A 16,426-nucleotide genomic window follows, 5' to 3' on the forward strand; every position below is an offset into this window, starting at 1 on the left:
GCACCGAAAAGTACACCCCCAAAGCCTGCTCACAGACACTTTGCACTAATCTCCGAGTCGCCTATAAAAATTTCTACTTTTTTTTTTTTTTCATTTTTTTACTACATTATTAATACTTATGTCTAATAAGAAGATTTTATATGTTGGTATGTTTTAAATGATATTCTACTTTAAAATGTTTAGATGTTTGTCAATAATATCACAACATCCACCCTTAGGTGGTTTAGATCAAGAGGTTACGAAGGAAATCTTACATGCCGCTTTTATCCCTTTTGGAGAAATATTTGACATTATTATCCCTATAGATTATGAAACAGGTTTATATTGTTTGAGGTTGACCTTGTTACTTGGACAGAGTTAGCATAGACCTTTATTTTTACTATTATATTGTTAGTGTATATGCTGGTCTTAGGTTCTTTATATTTTTTAGCAACTTTTTTTTTTTAGTGCAATTATTTATCAGCTTTTGCTTTTAGAGTTAAGGAAGTACTATTATTTTGTAATAGGAAAGCATCGGGGCTTTGCATTTGTTGAATTTTTTACTGTGGAAGACGCTTCCGCTGCTATTGATAACATGAATGATTCTGAGCTACTGGGCCATACTATACGAGCTTGATTTATAATCTTTTTCTAATACATCAACAGCTAAGTTATTTTTTGTTTTAAGGTTAACGTTGCGAAGCCGCAAATCATCAAAGAAGGTTCCATGCGTCCCATTTGGACAGAAGAAAGCTGGCTGAAAAGGTTTGGTAGAGGAACGGGAGAGGGCCAGGCTGCAAGCGAAGAAACTACTGACTCAGTAGCTCAAGTCTTAATAAAAATTTTTCCTAGCAGACTTTTTACTAAGCGCTGCTGTGCTTTACCACGTTCTAAAGGAAGACCTAACCTCGGTCGAGATGACTGGGAGTAAAGGCAATCCGTTGGTTTACTTAGACATTGCGATTGCCTCGGTTCCTATAGGAAGAATCAAAATAGAGGCAAGTCGGCCAGTTTCGTTCTGGATTCCTACAATGAACTTTATAATTGACAGCTGCGAAAAGACGTCGTACCGCGAACAGCAGAGAATTTCCGGCAGCTGTGCACGCACGCTCGAGGGTTTGGCTACAGGGGAAGTATCTTCCACCGCATCATCCCGCAATTTATGGTGCAAGGCGGTGATTTTACACACGAGGACGGCACCGGCGGGAACTCAATTTATAACGGCACGAAACACTGCTTTCTTTTGAATTGGCTATTTATATTAAATTGAGTGAAATGCCTGCTTTTCTATAGGCCCCTTTGAGGACGAAAATTTTCAGCTGAAACACACCGGAGCAGGTTGGCTTCGGCCTGGTACCTTCTGCCTCTCCTCTCTCCAGCTAACTCGGTTGGGCGTGTAAAGGGGTCCTTTCGATGGCGAATTCCGGCCCCAATACTAACAAATCGCAATTTTTTATCTGCACCGCAAAAACGGAGTGGTACTTATGCGCGACCCCGACGGCTTTTAAATAGTAGCCTTGACACTAAACATCGGTTACCAGGCTCGATGGAAAGCACGTGGTGTTTGGAAAGGTCGTCGAGGGTAAGTTGAATAACCACCACATGGGCCAGGAGGAGGTTTCCTATTGGTTCTGCTTACAAGGGATGGAGGTGGTTAAGAAAATGGAGGAGGTTGGCAGCAAAACCGGAAGACCCATGAAAAGAGTGACGATAGTCGATTGCGGGGAAAACAGCTGAGTAAAGGTTGATGCTGTCTGGCGGACTCGCCAACAACGTAAAACAAACTTTATTGTTGGCTGTTTGTCACTGAAGCTCAAGCAATTAGAGGGCGGTGATCAGTGCGCATCTCTGCTCCTTAGGACATATTGAAGCAGATCATTCATTGTTACCTTGTAAAGTAGCTGGATTATAAAGAGCGTTGAGAGAGTTAATAATTTTTTTTTTTTTTTTAGGGAATTCTGTGGTTTACTTCTTGCGTGTGGTCATCAGTTACGCAGCAGAAATACTTTTTTTGCAGGAGTTTGTCAACTTTAGAAAGCTTTGTGCTCAACTTGACGTTCTTAGAAGTTTTTTAAAAAAGTCTTGTAAGTCAAACAAAAAGTAGCACCAAAGCGCGCTACCTGCACTTTTTGTCCCAGAGAAGATAGCTCCTGAAGGCGGCCTACAGGAGACGCATCTGTCAGTCGTCCGCTTTTAAAGTTGCTGAGGAGTATATCAGTAGCAGCAATCCCCACCACCTACAGCTCTGTTGGACGTGGTGCTTGGCTTGGTTAGGGAATTGTATAATAAGACCTTATTGGAGGTATCCACAACTGGCAGCCACTCGGTGTCTACCTTCGCCAAGGCTTCGCAAGCTTCCTTGCACGTGGCATCTAAGTTATATATTAGAATTAAGCAAAATCCTTGGGTTCCTTTCTGCTGACCATTTCTGATCCGTTCTGTTCTCTCTAGCTTCAAACTGCCTATAGTGCCGCCGTTGTAGTAGTTTTCGGAAGCTTTAGGCGAACTTTCTAAAAATCCTGCTGGCGCCGTTTAGTTTTAGGCTACACACCGCATGGGAGTGATCGGAAATGAACCGTGTAGTTCCATCCATTCGTCTTTCAAAAATTTGCTCATATAGTTCCGTAGTCCGTCTGGCAGTACCACGACGCAAATCTGACCCTCTTTGAGCTCTCTTGCAGCCTTGATTGCTGCGGCCATAGCGGCACCACTAGAACCTCCGCAAAGTAGGCCTTTTAAGCATGGTAGTACAAGTAGTTTTTTTTTCCCTGATCGGTGGAAGCTGGTTACCTTCCAATTTTATTAGTTTGCGTGCCATTTCAAAAGAAGTTTTGTCGTCGGCTGCGGAAAAGTTATAAGCTCATAAAAACCCAGTAAACCATGACATTTTGTCAGGAGTTTATATGTACTCTTAATCCACGAGTCTATCACGCTTCGATTCAGCGTTTTTGGGACAAAATCGTATCCAATGCCCTCGACTAGCCAGTTACCTTTCTTGGCGTTCGTGGGGTCCGGTTGTGAAAGAACAGAGCCTACAGGATCAACACCAACAATCTGGGATGAGTAAAATACAAGTTGGAAATAGGTATATACACAATGACGGCTTACCTTGACGTTCTGATTTATTTCTTTCAGTTTTTTGGCAACCCCCGTAATAGTGCCTCCTGTTCCTTTTATGTAGAAGAAAAATGTAATGAATAACTAATGTTGGTATTATTTGTTAGCGATGCACCTGCGCCAGCGACGAACATATCTACCCTTCCACCGCACTGACTTAAAATTTCTTCTGCAGTTTCTTCATAGTGCACAATAGGATTATACTGATTCTCATATTGGTTTAATATACACGAATTCTTTATCTTGTGATAAGTTTATAGTTACTGCTTCGAGATTAAAGTAACCAAATTTAGTTACTACTTCACGATTAAGGCTCTGAGCAACGCCTATATGCGAATCCGGAGATTCGGATGGAACTTCTGTGGGGGTTCGGATAATTTTCGCATCGAGAGCTTTCAACACGTCGACCTACTAAGATAATTGTTCTGTAAAACAAAAAAATTAGTGGCGCTTAAATTGCCTTCTCATCGCTCACTTTCTCAGGCATACACATAATGCAGCGGTATCCTTTAACGGCAGCACAGAGAGCAAGTCCGATCCCCGTGTTACCTTTTTAAAGTTAAGCATGTTGGCAATTGAGGAAAAGGAAGAGAAAAGTGGACCCGATGTGGGTTCAATTATGGTGTATCCAGGCTTAATTATATTAGATTTCTCAGCTTCTTCGAACATTCTAATCGAAATCCTATAATTTTAGGGCCGTACTATCAAGGATGTACTTATCAAAAAGAGTTTTTCCATCTCACCTATCCTTAACCGAGCCACCACAACTGAAAAATTCGCACTTGGCATCTTTATAAAAGTTTATAAAATAGAAATAAATGAAAGGAAACTAGCTATATACTTTATTTATTTAATATTTATATATCATATTTAAAAATAATAAGAAGGAAGAGTTAATTACAGAGTTCGCATTGTAGTCCATACTCTTTAATTATATTTCCGCAACGAATCATGGGAGTGTTACCAATATATTCCAGTACGCTGGAAAGAACTTTGTTATTTAAAGGTCTATAATGTTATTTGTAGTTAGCCACGAAAAACTGGTATTATCGAGGTTAATAAGTAATGAACAGTTTTTTTCTGCTGTCTTCCATATTAATAATAGCAAGACCAGATCTTATGTTCACATAGGGATTATTGGACACTAAATGCTATCTTAAAAGGGAAGGGTAGATAGAGTGCTGAAAAAAAAAAAATCGAGAATTTAGTTGTTTATAAAACTATTGATAATCATCACATTTCTGTCTTTTGTGGTTGAGAGGTGATTTATATAGTAATAAAACCATGAAAAGCTTGTCTTATATAGCACAAGTAGGAAATTATTGCTTTCCATTTTAGTGGTTGTATCTCTCCAATCAGTAATTTTACTTTCTTAATTACTTTACAGAAAAAGCTTATAACGCATGACGTAGTTGAATTCAGTTTAGCTAACGCGCGATGAAAGAAGCCCACAGCAAAGCAGCGAACGACAAGTGAAGTTTGTGTACCGCCCCTAACGGCTTCCCTGAGGAATTAAAGGCATTAATATGCGAGCGTTGGCAACTCATCCGAGTAGTCACGGCCTTCCAACGCGCAGAAGACAAAATACTTGTGCTAAAACCTCCTTCATTGGCACATCAGGAAAAAGCTGGAGGCACATATAAACTGCCAATGGGATAACAAATTAAACGAAGGATCGGAAGTCGGTGACGTCGGTCGCGCCTCTTTTTGGAAATTTGTTAAGCGAGTTCGAAATCGCGGACGTTCGATTCGACCACCACTTCACAACAGCGATACAGTAGCCGAAAGCGATGAAGATAAAGCGAAAACTTTTTGCTGATCATCTAGCTGCCCAGTGTTCGCCATCCACCCCTTCAACCGTAGACAACGCTCCCCTTGTGCCTAATCTTATTTCCAGTGATCTATTTGACCTGTCTAACACAGACGAGAACAAATCAATTATCAATTTACTACCGAAGCGAGAGGCTCCCGGCTCTGACGGCATCACTAATCCGGCTGTTAAGGCAATTGCCAGAGGCTGCTATGAATCATCTGTACGGTCTCGTCAACTCGGTGTTGGCCTTCGGCTATTTCCCCTGGCGTGGGGAAATGGCGGTGGTCGTGGTGCTACCACAGACGACGCAAATGGCGTCAGTGCCTCACAACTATCGACCCGTCAGCCTTTTGGCGACAACCGGTAAGATAGTTAAAGTAGTTATACTTAATCCTTTGAAGGCGGTTGTGAACGCTAGTGGAATTTTACCAGAGCTTCATTTTTGGATTTCACAAGGGACACTCAACGACCCAACAACATATTCTTCGCCTAACCGAGTGGACGATCAGAGCCTTTAATTTCTAAAAAAGCCTCTGGCGCTGTCTTTTTCGATGTTGAGAAGGCGAAGGCTTTTGCCGAGTATGACATGGTGGCCTGTTATCATGCGAGCTACATGCTTTGGCGGTACCGCGCGGCCTTCAAGAAGTTCTCAAGCCGTACCTAACCTGCCGGTCTTCAACGTGCGAGTAGGCGCTTCACTGGCGTTCGCCTCGCTATCTTACAGCAGGGGTTCCGCAAGACTCTCTTTTATCACCGCTGTTATTCGCACTCTATACTAGCGACATTCTTCTTCCGGTTCACCCTCACACGCGGGTCGCCATTTACGCCAAATAATACGATGATTTTATTTTTCGTCCAAGTCACCCGTTTTACTATGCCAGCACTTACAATTTTATCTTGTAAACGCTTGCTAGCTGACTTCGTCAATGGGACCTCTCCCTTAATGCAGCAAAGAGCAAGGCGCTTCTTATAACGAAGAAACACCATGCGCTGTTGCCTCCGTTAACTTTTAACGGCATGGAAATTCCGTGGTATTTTCAGGTAAAATACCGGGAGGCCACTATTGATTCTTGGTTGACTTGGCGTCCACACGTAAATTACTTGGCGGCGAAGCTCAAGGCAGCAACCCAGGTCCTATATCCTTTATTACACTGCAAAAGTAAACTTTCCTTGTACAATAAGCGAAGCCTTTATGTGCTGTGCATTTCGGTCGATTATGGCATATACATCTCCTGCCTGGGCCTACGACGTATCGGCGATAACCTCATCGCTTCAAGTGCAACAGACCAACTGCTGCGCCTTTCCACAAACGCGCGGTGGTTTGTGCGCAATGAATACACCACTACGAACTACGGACTGAACTGCTGACCCACACTCTTTAAAAAATGATGCCGTCGCCCCCTCTGCATGGAAAGCTTGACGCGCTAATCGCCTACTAGCGGAAGAACTCACTTACGGGTTGTGGGACGGTGCACAGTACTGCCTTCCACGCGACGCACCTCAGCCCCCCACGTCGATTGAAAGCTAAGTGGGGGTTTTAAATTGAACGTAAAGGGCACATGTTAAGACGATAATTTTACTTGCACTTTGTGGAAGGCTAAAAACCTGGTGTGAGAGCTCGGGTATTCGAAGTTGTCAACTCGATCGAGCACCTGTAGAACGCCCTTAGTAAATAAATTCAATTAAGCTATTCAATCTTTTTTTTTTTTTTTTTTTTTAATTAAAAGCTATATGCTTCTGTCAAGAGCAGGTACTACATTCATAATTGTAGTGTTAGAGATTTATTTTATAGTGAAAGGCCAGATATCTATTTGTTATGCTAGCACGTTCAACTATTTTTGGGCTTTCGCTCTTCAAATTTAGATAGTTTACATACCGGTGACCTGTTTTAAGTTAAAGGAGTGTATACAATCGAGCAATGCTTACTTCGAAGAAAATTATATTTTAGTCCTTTTACAAATATAAGAACTATTAAAAAGTATTTTTTTTTAAAAAAAATATTATTTCATCACATGACTTCCTTTTACTCAATAAAGCAATCTTTTGTTTTTCGGAAGAGCAGCTAACATCTCTCTTTCTCCTGCAGAGTTTATTAAATACCATTTACTTCTCTTTGTTATTTTTCAAAAACTACATCATAGGTTTTTATAATAGGAAACTACTGTCCTCCATAATTCCAGTGTAATATCATTAGGTTTTTCTTTTTAAAAGCAAGCCTAGCCCTCGAAAAAGAGACCTTGGGAATTTGATACCGTAATCGCTTTCAAATTTAAAAATCAGGCTTACAAAATAAAGGGTTGTTAAAATTTGCTGGGCGCGATCCCCATTAAAAAAGGCTATCACTGCATGTGTCGATGCATATACGGTCAAAATAAAAATAGAAGAGAGACAAATTTACTAGATATAGAACAATATGTGTACTTGCATAAGTTCTCCTACTAACGAAATACAGTTTTTCACTTATATACTTTATAATAATACTACAAAAGTAAGCCTTCTCGGAATTATTATTAAATGTTTTTAAAAGTAAAAATCAGGCAGTTGCAAGCAACAAGGTAAAAGTTATGATGGTAATAATAATTTTTAATCTTTGGAAACACAAAATTTAGCAGAGCATTCCTTTTTTACTTAGTCATTTTAAGTTATTAGCTATAATATAATAATAAAACAAACCGCACCGCTTAAGTTTAGGAGAATTAGGAAGGCACAAAATTTCTAACCTCATGCCTACCTCTCCACATCTCGGGCATGCCAGTGCACCGTGTTTTTTTATTTATGGCTTCTAGTCAAGTGCGACTAATTTAGTATAATGTTTCTCTTATTTATATATTTTATGGTATGGAAGTGCTTTAGTTTAAAATACATTCCTTCACAGTGCAACTTTAGTTATGCTCCTAATCCTGTGCCTTTGGTGCCAGGTCTTTCCTTGACACAGGTCACTATTTTCCACAGGCATGGAGACAGAGGTTTATAGTTTTTATACTCAATCTTTTTTTAACTTTAAAAGATAATTATATAAGTAACAACTGAAGGCGGAAAGTGTTGGGAAGAAGATTCAATGGAGACTGACTTTGATTGCAAGTTAAAAGTGGGTTTTGTACTTTTAAACGAAAGCGACGTTTCTCCTACAAGAGCGTACTTACAACGTTATGATAACAGAGACTCATTTCCATATAAAAACTGTTACCCTGGTAGGATGTGCGATATAGGGTTATTGTTATTATATAGTAATTTTAGCTTAAAATAGGGCAACTTACCTCTAAGGGCTACGAAATGCAGACAGAAAACGGTAAAATGCTGCGGAGTTCTTATGTGGAATCCGGGTAACTGTTGCAAGTTTTCAGTGCTACTCTTTTTTTTTTTAATTATTTTTCTGCTCTAGTTTTCTTTCGTCCACTCCCTTGAATTCCGAATTGTACTTGCGGGCAGACACTGTACTTTTTTACTGTACAATTACACTTTAACTTTGTTCTATTTACTTCTGCGCCCACTGGGATAAGGTGCCCCGTGTTATTCAATCACTTCAAGCACTTATTAATGGGATGTACCCTATAGACAACTTGAGCGCACTGGAATTCAACACGCAAGCACTTGAGCTTGATCCCATTTGGGGTTATGATTTCTGCGCGAAATCCAGAAGTTATTCGGAAGAGTTTGAACAGTCTGTTAGCCCTAAAAAGAAGCAGCTGGATGCTCAGCGCAAAAACTTTTCTATAATATTGCATAGACAATTTGGAACTTTTTCAGAGAACGTGTGTTTTCATAAAACTTTATATTATAATTAATTTATTAATATATTTAACGCAGTTAGACCACCTTTGGGATTGTATGATCATGCATAAATGTCACGGCTATGAAACTCCGCTTACCAAAGAAAATTTAGAGCTGGAAAAGGACTTTATAGAAAAAATGAGCTTTATTTACGCCGAGACTACAGCGCTCAACGGCACGTACCCTACTTTAGAAAAAAAGTCTCGAGTTTCCATAGGGATTTTACTTAAAGAGTGGAAAGATCGCTGGGATATAGCCGTAATGCAGGCCAAACAGCGATTCTCTATCAATAACACAGGGAAAGATACCAATTCTAATGATGTAGAGTACCACCAGAGTATTTCTAGGAACCTTTCATTTCACAAATTTGCTGAGTATAGCGGTCACGACTTGGGCCTCCTGTCCATCTTGATCGCCTTTGGTTTTTCCCAGCAGAACTGGCCGAGATACTCTTCGTTATTACAGTTTGAGTTGTACGAGGAAGATAATTTAAAAACTGAACCAAACTTTTTCCTTAGGCTAATTTACAACGGTGTAGAAACTCCTTTTCCTTTTTGCGGAAAGTTTTCTATCCAAAACTCGCATCATTTGTGTCCTTGGGAAGTCGTTAGAGACTATTTAGATAAAATAACTCCTACTAATATTAGTGCTGAGTGTCAGAATGATAGAAACCCAGGCGAAAACGACACGAAGGAAGACTATTCTTCTCGAGTTTATAGTATTAACAAGTGGGAAGTGGTGACTATATTGCTTGCTATACTACTGAGTGTAGGCTTAGGGGCTTTAATTGGTTATTATTTTTTCAAAAAAAATAAAAACATTCACCCTTACAATGACGACCTTGTGGGAGAATCGGAAGAAAGTTGGGAAAATAATTTAATTTAACTAAAATCCTACGAAGAGTTTCCACTACAGAAAGTTTTCATGAACTTGGAAAATATTTACATATCCTATATTGATTGTACCTTTAATATGGACAGACTTGCCAGTCCTTATACTTTATTGGCTATAATAAAGTTTAACAAATTGTATTATTTATACCTTTGTTAGTTTCCAGTATTTTCTTATATGGCACACTTTTTAAAACTAGAAATTAAAAAGTTTATCTTTTTTTGTAAATAGTCAGATCCGTTACGGCGAGCACATCTTCCGAATTATACAATTTTTTTGTAATTTTGCTTCTGTAGATGCCCCATTTTGTTCGCACAAGCTTTGAACCCTTAATCCACCTGTTCTGCCGCTTTATTGTATAAAATTCTTCACCTTTCGTATCAATTAGATTTTTACCCATAATATCTTTTAGATTAAACTTTGTATAACCGTTACTGGAAGAGTACTTAACTTCCACGTAAGCTTGAATCCACTTCCCTGAAAAAGCGGACATGGGCCCAAGTTCATGAAAGTTACCAAAATCCGTATAGTAAAATTTGTCGGCGTTTGATTTTTGTTCAATTGTTAAAGTAAACATGGGCGTCCCATCCACGTCACCTACAACTTTAAGCTGAAATATATGAAAAAAGTTTTTGCTTGCTTTTACATTTCCGTTTATTTTAAACCACCACATGTATACCATAGTTTCATCTTTTAAAGCAATAATCCTTTCAGCTGATTTTTCGGAAGCCTTAAACTCAGTTCGCTGTCTATCTTTTAGGTCTCCGCTACCATCCCCGTCTAGATCCCGGTGCATTATAACGTTAAGCACTTGTTTTCTTATTTGTGGATCCCACACAACTTGCAAGTGGTCGTAAACGTGGCCTGGGTGTTCTTCTACTTCATTATTCCATGGGTATTTATATAAAACTTTATAAGGGTTGGAAGCTTTGGGAAATGTAGCGTGAATGCCTTGCTTGAAATCAGTAGTTGAGATGTCATAGTTAAAAGTAAATAGGGTGACACAATGATCCTCTTTTAGTTTGCTGGTTTCATTACAACCACAGAACTTTACTCCATCTCCTATTAAATTATTTACACACTGGCATCCAGAAGTTTCACAAGAGGCTAGGCTATGGCATTTAGAGCAGTCCTTTTTTTCTGATAGTATTGCAAGTTCAGGGCACCGATGTACGCAAGCTTCCTTTTTAGTTAATTCAGGACATAAAGCACCGTCGTTAGAAGGGTAGGTCGTTATTGTTCGTTCAGAAACTACTGTTCCATTTACAGTTCCTGTACCGCAGTGCGCTTTGCAGGATCCTGTAACCCATTCAGTAACTTCGCAGTCAATAGTGAGACACCTTCCTTCACACTCCTCTGTTCGTTTTAGCAGGTCCGGGCAGGGCTCCCCACCTCGACTCGCAGGTCTAATGATAGTTCTAGTTACGTTTCGAAACCCTTTGACTGTGCCCCTTCCACATTTAAATTCACAAGGCCCATGGAACCAATCTGATACTCTACAATCTTCCGGGAGCAAGGGACTGTCATCTCGAAACTTTTTGTATACTGTTAAGTCTGTATAATAAACTTCTTCTAGTTCGTCGAACTTTCGCTCTCTGCTTTGGATCTTGTATATCCCCCATCGAGGTCTAAAAATAATTAATATAATGCAACTGCAGCCTTCATGATAAGAAATCAATATAACCTTATAGAACGATAATTATCTTCCCAGCAGTTGACGTGGTTATCAACAAAGCTTAAATCATCTACAAGTTCCAATAGTCTGTTCCCTTCCATGTCTTTTAAATCAAATTTTATGTAGCCGTCTTTTTCATATTTAATCTTGGTAGTTTAGATCGTTAAAAAAGATTACTAACTGTGCTGAGGTCTACATACTTACCTCAACATATGCCTGAACCCACGCATCATGATAATTATTTAATGGTCCTAAATCGTACATTGAGTCAAACCTTCTGTAAAACAGATGGTTTTCACCGTTAAACTGATTAAGTGAAAAAGCAAATATTGGTAAGTCATCTTGTCCTGTGTCCTCTTGAGTTGCTACGATTTGAAATATGTCAAAAATATTTTGAGACAAATGTGTAAGTCTGCTAACTTTAAACCAAAAAAGGTATATCATGGTGTCGCCTTCCGCGGCTAATATTGTTGTATCATTATTAGCTGTACTTAAGATTTTGATGCTGAATTCTTGGTTATATGGTTGTATATAGGAGTTTAAACTATGATTTACGGTCATTTTTAATACGGGTTTTTGCAGATCATCATCGTAAATAATCGATAAATGATGATTGTTGTAATCTTTCCAAAAGTTTTCCTTAGTTTTGAAAGGATACTTCGAAAGTATTTGGTAAGGGTTAGACCCCTCTGGAAATTCTGTCCTTATGCTTTGATAATAAATACTGCTATCGAGTTCATAATTAAAAAAGTCCAGATCGTAGCATCGTAAGTTACTCATTTTTTGATCTTTAGGGCAAGAACATTCGCTAATTCCATCGCCGATCAAATTATATTTGCAAATACATTTAGCATTATCTACGCATTTGGCATGTACATGACACATAGAGCAAGAAAAATTCTGATTCATCATTATATTCAAGGAATTTTCCGTTAAGCTTGCCTCCGTTCTTTTGTAAACTTCTATACTGGAGTATGATATATTAACACTATCTTTAGTCATTTGTTGCTCATTGAACGACTCGTAAACTCCCCAAGAAGGCCTAATTTAAATAAAAAGTAATGGAATAATGCCAAGCGATAAAAGTATTATACCTTACAAATTCCTCTGGTATAGCTAAACTGTATGCAAATTGATCATAGTACATTTCTTGTTTATCATTAAATGTAAATATTTGTTTATCATAAATGTCACGGAAGTCAAATTTAAGATAGCCAGAGTTTGAAAAATTAATTTCCACATAAGCTTGAACCCATTTATATTTAAACTTCTCAATTAATCCCAGGACGTACATTTTGTTTAATTCTATAAAACTAAAGTAACGATGGCCATTGTTTTCCCTTTTAATTGTAAATGTGATAAGAGGCCTTTCAGTAATGTCATTGATTGATTTTAGTTGAAAGATATGAAAAAAGTTATCATTTGCATGCAATTCTTCATTAATCTTAAACCACCACATGTAGGTCATGGTATCATCCTTGAACCCCAAAATTTGAGAGATTTTTGAGTCATAATGCTCTAAAAGTTCTTTAGGCTTCACATTGTTATTACTAATATACCTGGTAGAAACTTTTAATACATGTTTCGCAAGCTCATCATTATAAACCACTGTTATATTGCTGCTATCTATAAAACTGTAAATTTGTTGGTTTAAGGGTAGTTGCCATATAAGTGCTGCCAAAGAATCGGATTCATTGAATTTAAAGTCAAGTAATTTTAATGTGTTTGTTTGATTAACTTCGTAAAAAAACTTTTCCCTAGGAACACAAATCCCTGCTCTGTTTTTTTCTACAGCTGAACAGTGTTTTTCATTAATTAAACCGAAGTGTTTTTCTTCAATGGCTATTTTCCCATCTCCAGAGCTATAGCTGAATAAATCTAAGTCAACTGCATCATTTAAACCTTTATTGTTAAGCACATTTAACTTGTAGGGCGTTGGTTTACTCCAAGACATAACGTCGCCATCATTACTTGTTGAATAAACCTTGTCCTGATGTTTATAAAAACGTTTTATACTTAAAATAAACTCTTTTTGGGCACGGTTAGCTTTGACAGACCTATTATAATTATGTTGATCTAAGGTAGCCAAAAGTTTAGGCTCATTAGTATGCTGTTTACTAAACTTTTCAATATGCTTAGTGGATATAAATTCTTTTTTTTCTTCGCGATTAGAAATGTACTCGGGTTTATCACTTATGTTTTTATGATCATAACGTTTTGCATGCATCACTTCTTCTTTTTTCTTACGGTTTTCAGTGACAGACCCTCTCAATTCATGTATATGCTTAGCGAATATGTTTCGTCTTTTATTATCGCTATAAGTGCTGTATCCGGGATCATTACTACGAAAATTATGTTTCGCATCCATGACTTCTTTTTTTTCCTTACGATTAACATTTTGCATATTAAAATTTTTTTTTATGTCACTTTTATAATTTTTATGATAACGCTTAGATGCTAGAAAGAAATTTTTCTTAACTCGATTATTTATATAATTGTTATTTACAGAATCGTCATCTTTAAGGTATCCGGAATAGCGTTTGGCTGATAAAAGCGCTTCCTTTTTAGCACGGTTACTATCCTGCGACTTTTTTAAACCATATCTTATTGCTGATATAGCTTGTTGTTTTCTTTTATAATGATCTTTATTATTTACTTCATCAATATCTTTTGATATTTTTTTTAATGCTTTCGTTTCAATATTATTATCGTCCATAGTAGGAAGATAATTTCCGGTAAAGGATTTATTATTATTGGGAATATCGCCTTGTAAGAGGGAGGCAGATTTTCTTCTAGAAAGTTGTGGTGATTTACTTCTAGCATATTTTACGGTAACAATAGTTAGTGCAGTAGTTAAACCTACAATTAACACCACTAACACAATAAAAAGTAAGATCATAACCCAAAACCTATGGTTAGAGGAAGATTTTTTACTTCCACTTTCTTGGTTTAGTGCACTGGAAGAAGTAGACATGTTTAATTTTATTAAATAATTGGAAAATATTCACTGTTTTTTTAAACTTAGAAAAGTAAAATGTCTTTAAAACATAAACAAAGAAACACTATAAGCCTTAGTTAATACTAATAGTATCAAATATAGTAGCTGTTCCCGTACCTGGCTTATGGTCTGATAAAAATTTCGGTCTCTTTAGCTTTAATTAGTAAGATATTAACCGAAATTTTCTATTTAGACATAACTTGATGCTAAATTTAATTGTTCAAACCATAAACAAAAATTATATCCCTAAAATAGAAAGAAAGTAAATGGTAACTACCACTTTTGGAAACGGAAAAACTAAAAATAGTTTCATCTTACCTACGTTTAGAAGATATTAAATGTCAGATGATAAATTTAATAGCAACGATGAATTTTTAGAAGCCTTACAACTGCATATATTATATATAATATTATTTATAAACGAGCTAACTTGGGAGTATCTATCTTAAGAAAATGGCTTCTTCTGTAGTGCAACGTCGTAGGTTACAGAGCTTTAAATTAACCTTTTTATAATTAAAATGCACTGTATTGAACGCCATTGTAAAAGCATACAGTTAAATAGTATTATTCCATAATTACTAAATTCTATCTTTAAATCAATGCTGTTTTGTGGCATATTTGCTTATAACCGTAGCATTAAATTCAAAGGTTTATATTTTTGACTATTATTAATACGCTGTGTAGTCCGTAATATAAAAATAGAGACGTTTTACATTAATTAAAAAAATTAAATTTTAATGCACACAATAAAAGTTAGCTAAATTACTATTATACAGCTTAACTTAAAATATATAGTTAATTAGAGGGGGGTCGAAGAAGGTCATAATAGCGTCGAGTCTGATAAACTTATAAAGGTATCCTTGGAAAGGAACTGGAAAGAGAAGAGAAGAAAAGGTGAAAAATTAAAATAAAGTAGAGGAGGGTCTTTGAACTTTCTTATTTAAGGGAAAAGTTTAAAGTTGCGCATTAAATTATCGATGCTAGTTTTGACTTTCTGTACTGCCATCTAAGTTGTGTTGCGCAAAATGTTGTCATCAGCAAATTCTAATCGAGATTTCTTATATTTTTTAAGTGATGTTATTAGCCTCATTGGGGCATTTAAATTACTTCAAAACATGCTTATTGTACTCTTATTAATGGCAGCTGTCCTTACAGCATGTGTGAAATTGATACTCGTGACACGGTTTTCTTGCAATAAAAAAACGTACATTTTTAGCTCTGCGCTTTATTGTTGTATTGCATATTATTTTTATCTAAAATTTTGTTTATCCAAAACATATTTTTACTGAGTTGTTGTAGGAAAATATGCATAAATAAGCAACTAAGGAAAGTTTAACTTTACTGTATTTTGCAACCCGCTAAAAATAACAAGTCAGACACCCTTGGGTCTTCAAAAAAAAATATCCATATATCAAAAATGTTGTTTAAGGGATGCGCTTGGATTTGCAATAAAACTCTGAAGAGCATAATCTGAAGAGCATAAAATTCTGTCGAGAGTTATTGCGACTTTAAAAGGAAGCGTTCCCAGTTAGGTGCTGTTAATCTGTTATAAAGATATACATGTACGACATTATGACGGGTAAGTTTTTCAGGTTTCTCTTTAATTACTAAACAAGGGCGTAGCTCAGAATCTAAGGGCGGTCTCTTCTTTTTTTCTTGGACCCTCTTTTGGTCCCGGGAGTCTTCGACATGACCTTCAAGCCAGCTAAGAGGTTCGAGTATTTCCTCTTTCCGGAACTCTCTTGTCCTGAAACTCTGACCCTGTCAGCCTCGAACACGTGCCCCTATAGTGCTGGACTTAATCTGTCGAGATTATCTCAACTCTTTAATTTCATTATGCGCTTTTTGCGTGCTGTCTTGTAGAAATGTATAGAGATAAACCGCAACATTATTAGAGGGCGCCCCTGGTTGTGTTCAATTAATCCGATATAAGCGAAAGAGGTCAAATACAATAACTCAAGTCCCTAAATAAATCCCCTTTTCGAAAATAATATAAAAAATTAAAATACCCAGCAAAAAACAAAGAAAGTTAGTTACAGCCCAGAAATTAAAAATCATTAAAACATTTATTTTCACGTGCACTTAACTATAGAAAAACAGTTTTATCTCCTGAAAACAAAGATTAAACCAAGCAAAAAGGAAACTGACTAAATATATTCAAAAGGCGAGAAAAATGACCAAC

At 37.1% G+C, this 16,426-nt stretch overlaps 3 protein-coding genes across 4 annotated transcripts; 2 read left to right on the forward strand and 1 right to left on the reverse strand.

Annotated features, from left to right (window-relative positions):
- Nucleotides 1–103: 103 nt before the first annotated feature.
- Nucleotides 104–2,079, forward strand: LOC135121416 (peptidyl-prolyl cis-trans isomerase-like). 2 transcript variants are annotated; one of them, XM_064045737.1, is made up of 12 exons: nucleotides 104–146; nucleotides 219–317; nucleotides 507–610; nucleotides 668–808; nucleotides 876–977; nucleotides 1,031–1,202; nucleotides 1,273–1,317; nucleotides 1,382–1,457; nucleotides 1,521–1,561; nucleotides 1,622–1,753; nucleotides 1,805–1,871; nucleotides 1,932–2,079. In XM_064045737.1, the coding sequence occupies exons 1-10, from the start codon at nucleotides 119–121 to the stop codon at nucleotides 1,714–1,716; spliced, it is 903 nt and encodes a 300-aa protein (XP_063901807.1). In that variant the 5' UTR covers nucleotides 104–118; the 3' UTR covers nucleotides 1,717–1,753; nucleotides 1,805–1,871; nucleotides 1,932–2,079. The 2 variants fall into 2 exon arrangements, with proteins under 2 accessions (XP_063901807.1, XP_063901805.1); XM_064045735.1 differs by having other exon boundaries at nucleotides 1,521–1,753.
- Nucleotides 1,928–14,220, reverse strand: LOC135121422 (cystathionine beta-synthase-like). The gene is made up of 16 exons (XM_064045743.1): nucleotides 14,181–14,220; nucleotides 13,753–14,105; nucleotides 13,274–13,292; nucleotides 3,998–4,087; nucleotides 3,840–3,885; nucleotides 3,699–3,778; nucleotides 3,557–3,645; nucleotides 3,397–3,504; nucleotides 3,212–3,338; nucleotides 3,088–3,149; nucleotides 2,889–3,033; nucleotides 2,770–2,820; nucleotides 2,556–2,711; nucleotides 2,272–2,498; nucleotides 2,100–2,216; nucleotides 1,928–2,038 (listed from the first exon to the last, which is right to left on the reverse strand). Exons 1-16 carry the CDS (start codon nucleotides 14,218–14,220, stop codon nucleotides 1,928–1,930), a joined length of 1,821 nt encoding a protein of 606 aa, XP_063901813.1.
- On the forward strand, nucleotides 7,767–9,565 carry LOC135121417 (lysosomal acid phosphatase-like). Its single transcript, XM_064045738.1, has 6 exons — nucleotides 7,767–7,875; nucleotides 7,930–8,100; nucleotides 8,157–8,232; nucleotides 8,292–8,343; nucleotides 8,410–8,661; nucleotides 8,717–9,565. Exons 2-6 carry the CDS (start codon nucleotides 7,968–7,970, stop codon nucleotides 9,563–9,565), a joined length of 1,362 nt encoding a protein of 453 aa, XP_063901808.1. The 5' UTR covers nucleotides 7,767–7,875; nucleotides 7,930–7,967.
- Nucleotides 14,221–16,426: the final 2,206 nt, after the last annotated feature.

Source organism: Zophobas morio, unplaced genomic scaffold (genome assembly GCF_036711695.1).
Source record: "Zophobas morio isolate AGI-343-1 ecotype UQ-CSIRO unplaced genomic scaffold, CSIRO_AGI_Zmor_V1 ptg000579l, whole genome shotgun sequence".
In the NCBI taxonomy this organism is placed as follows: domain Eukaryota; kingdom Metazoa; phylum Arthropoda; class Insecta; order Coleoptera; family Tenebrionidae; genus Zophobas; species Zophobas morio.

Excerpts from the sequence above, each read along its gene's own strand:
- LOC135121417 (XM_064045738.1), top strand. The coding sequence starts at position 7,968 with ATGGAGACTGACTTTGATTGCAAGTTAAAAGTGGGTTTTGTACTTTTA. Across the intron at positions 8,101-8,156 it reads ATATAAAAACTGTTACCCTG|GGCAACTTACCTCTAAGGGC; the intron begins GTAGGATGTGCG and ends AGCTTAAAATAG. Across the intron at positions 8,344-8,409 it reads TGTACTTGCGGGCAGACACT|GTGCCCCGTGTTATTCAATC; the intron begins GTACTTTTTTAC and ends CACTGGGATAAG.
- LOC135121422 (XM_064045743.1), bottom strand. The coding sequence starts at position 14,220 with ATGTCTACTTCTTCCAGTGCACTAAACCAAGAAAGTGGAA. Across the intron at positions 14,106-14,180 it reads ACTAAACCAAGAAAGTGGAA|GTTTAACTACTGCACTAACT; the intron begins GTAAAAAATCTT and ends TGTTAATTGTAG. Across the intron at positions 3,034-3,087 it reads AAATAAATCAGAACGTCAAG|ATTGTTGGTGTTGATCCTGT; the intron begins GTAAGCCGTCAT and ends TACTCATCCCAG.
- LOC135121416 (XM_064045735.1), top strand. The coding sequence starts at position 119 with ATGTCTAATAAGAAGATTTTATATGTTG. Across the intron at positions 147-218 it reads TAAGAAGATTTTATATGTTG|GTGGTTTAGATCAAGAGGTT; the intron begins GTATGTTTTAAA and ends ATCCACCCTTAG. Across the intron at positions 1,203-1,272 it reads CGGGAACTCAATTTATAACG|GCCCCTTTGAGGACGAAAAT; the intron begins GCACGAAACACT and ends GCTTTTCTATAG.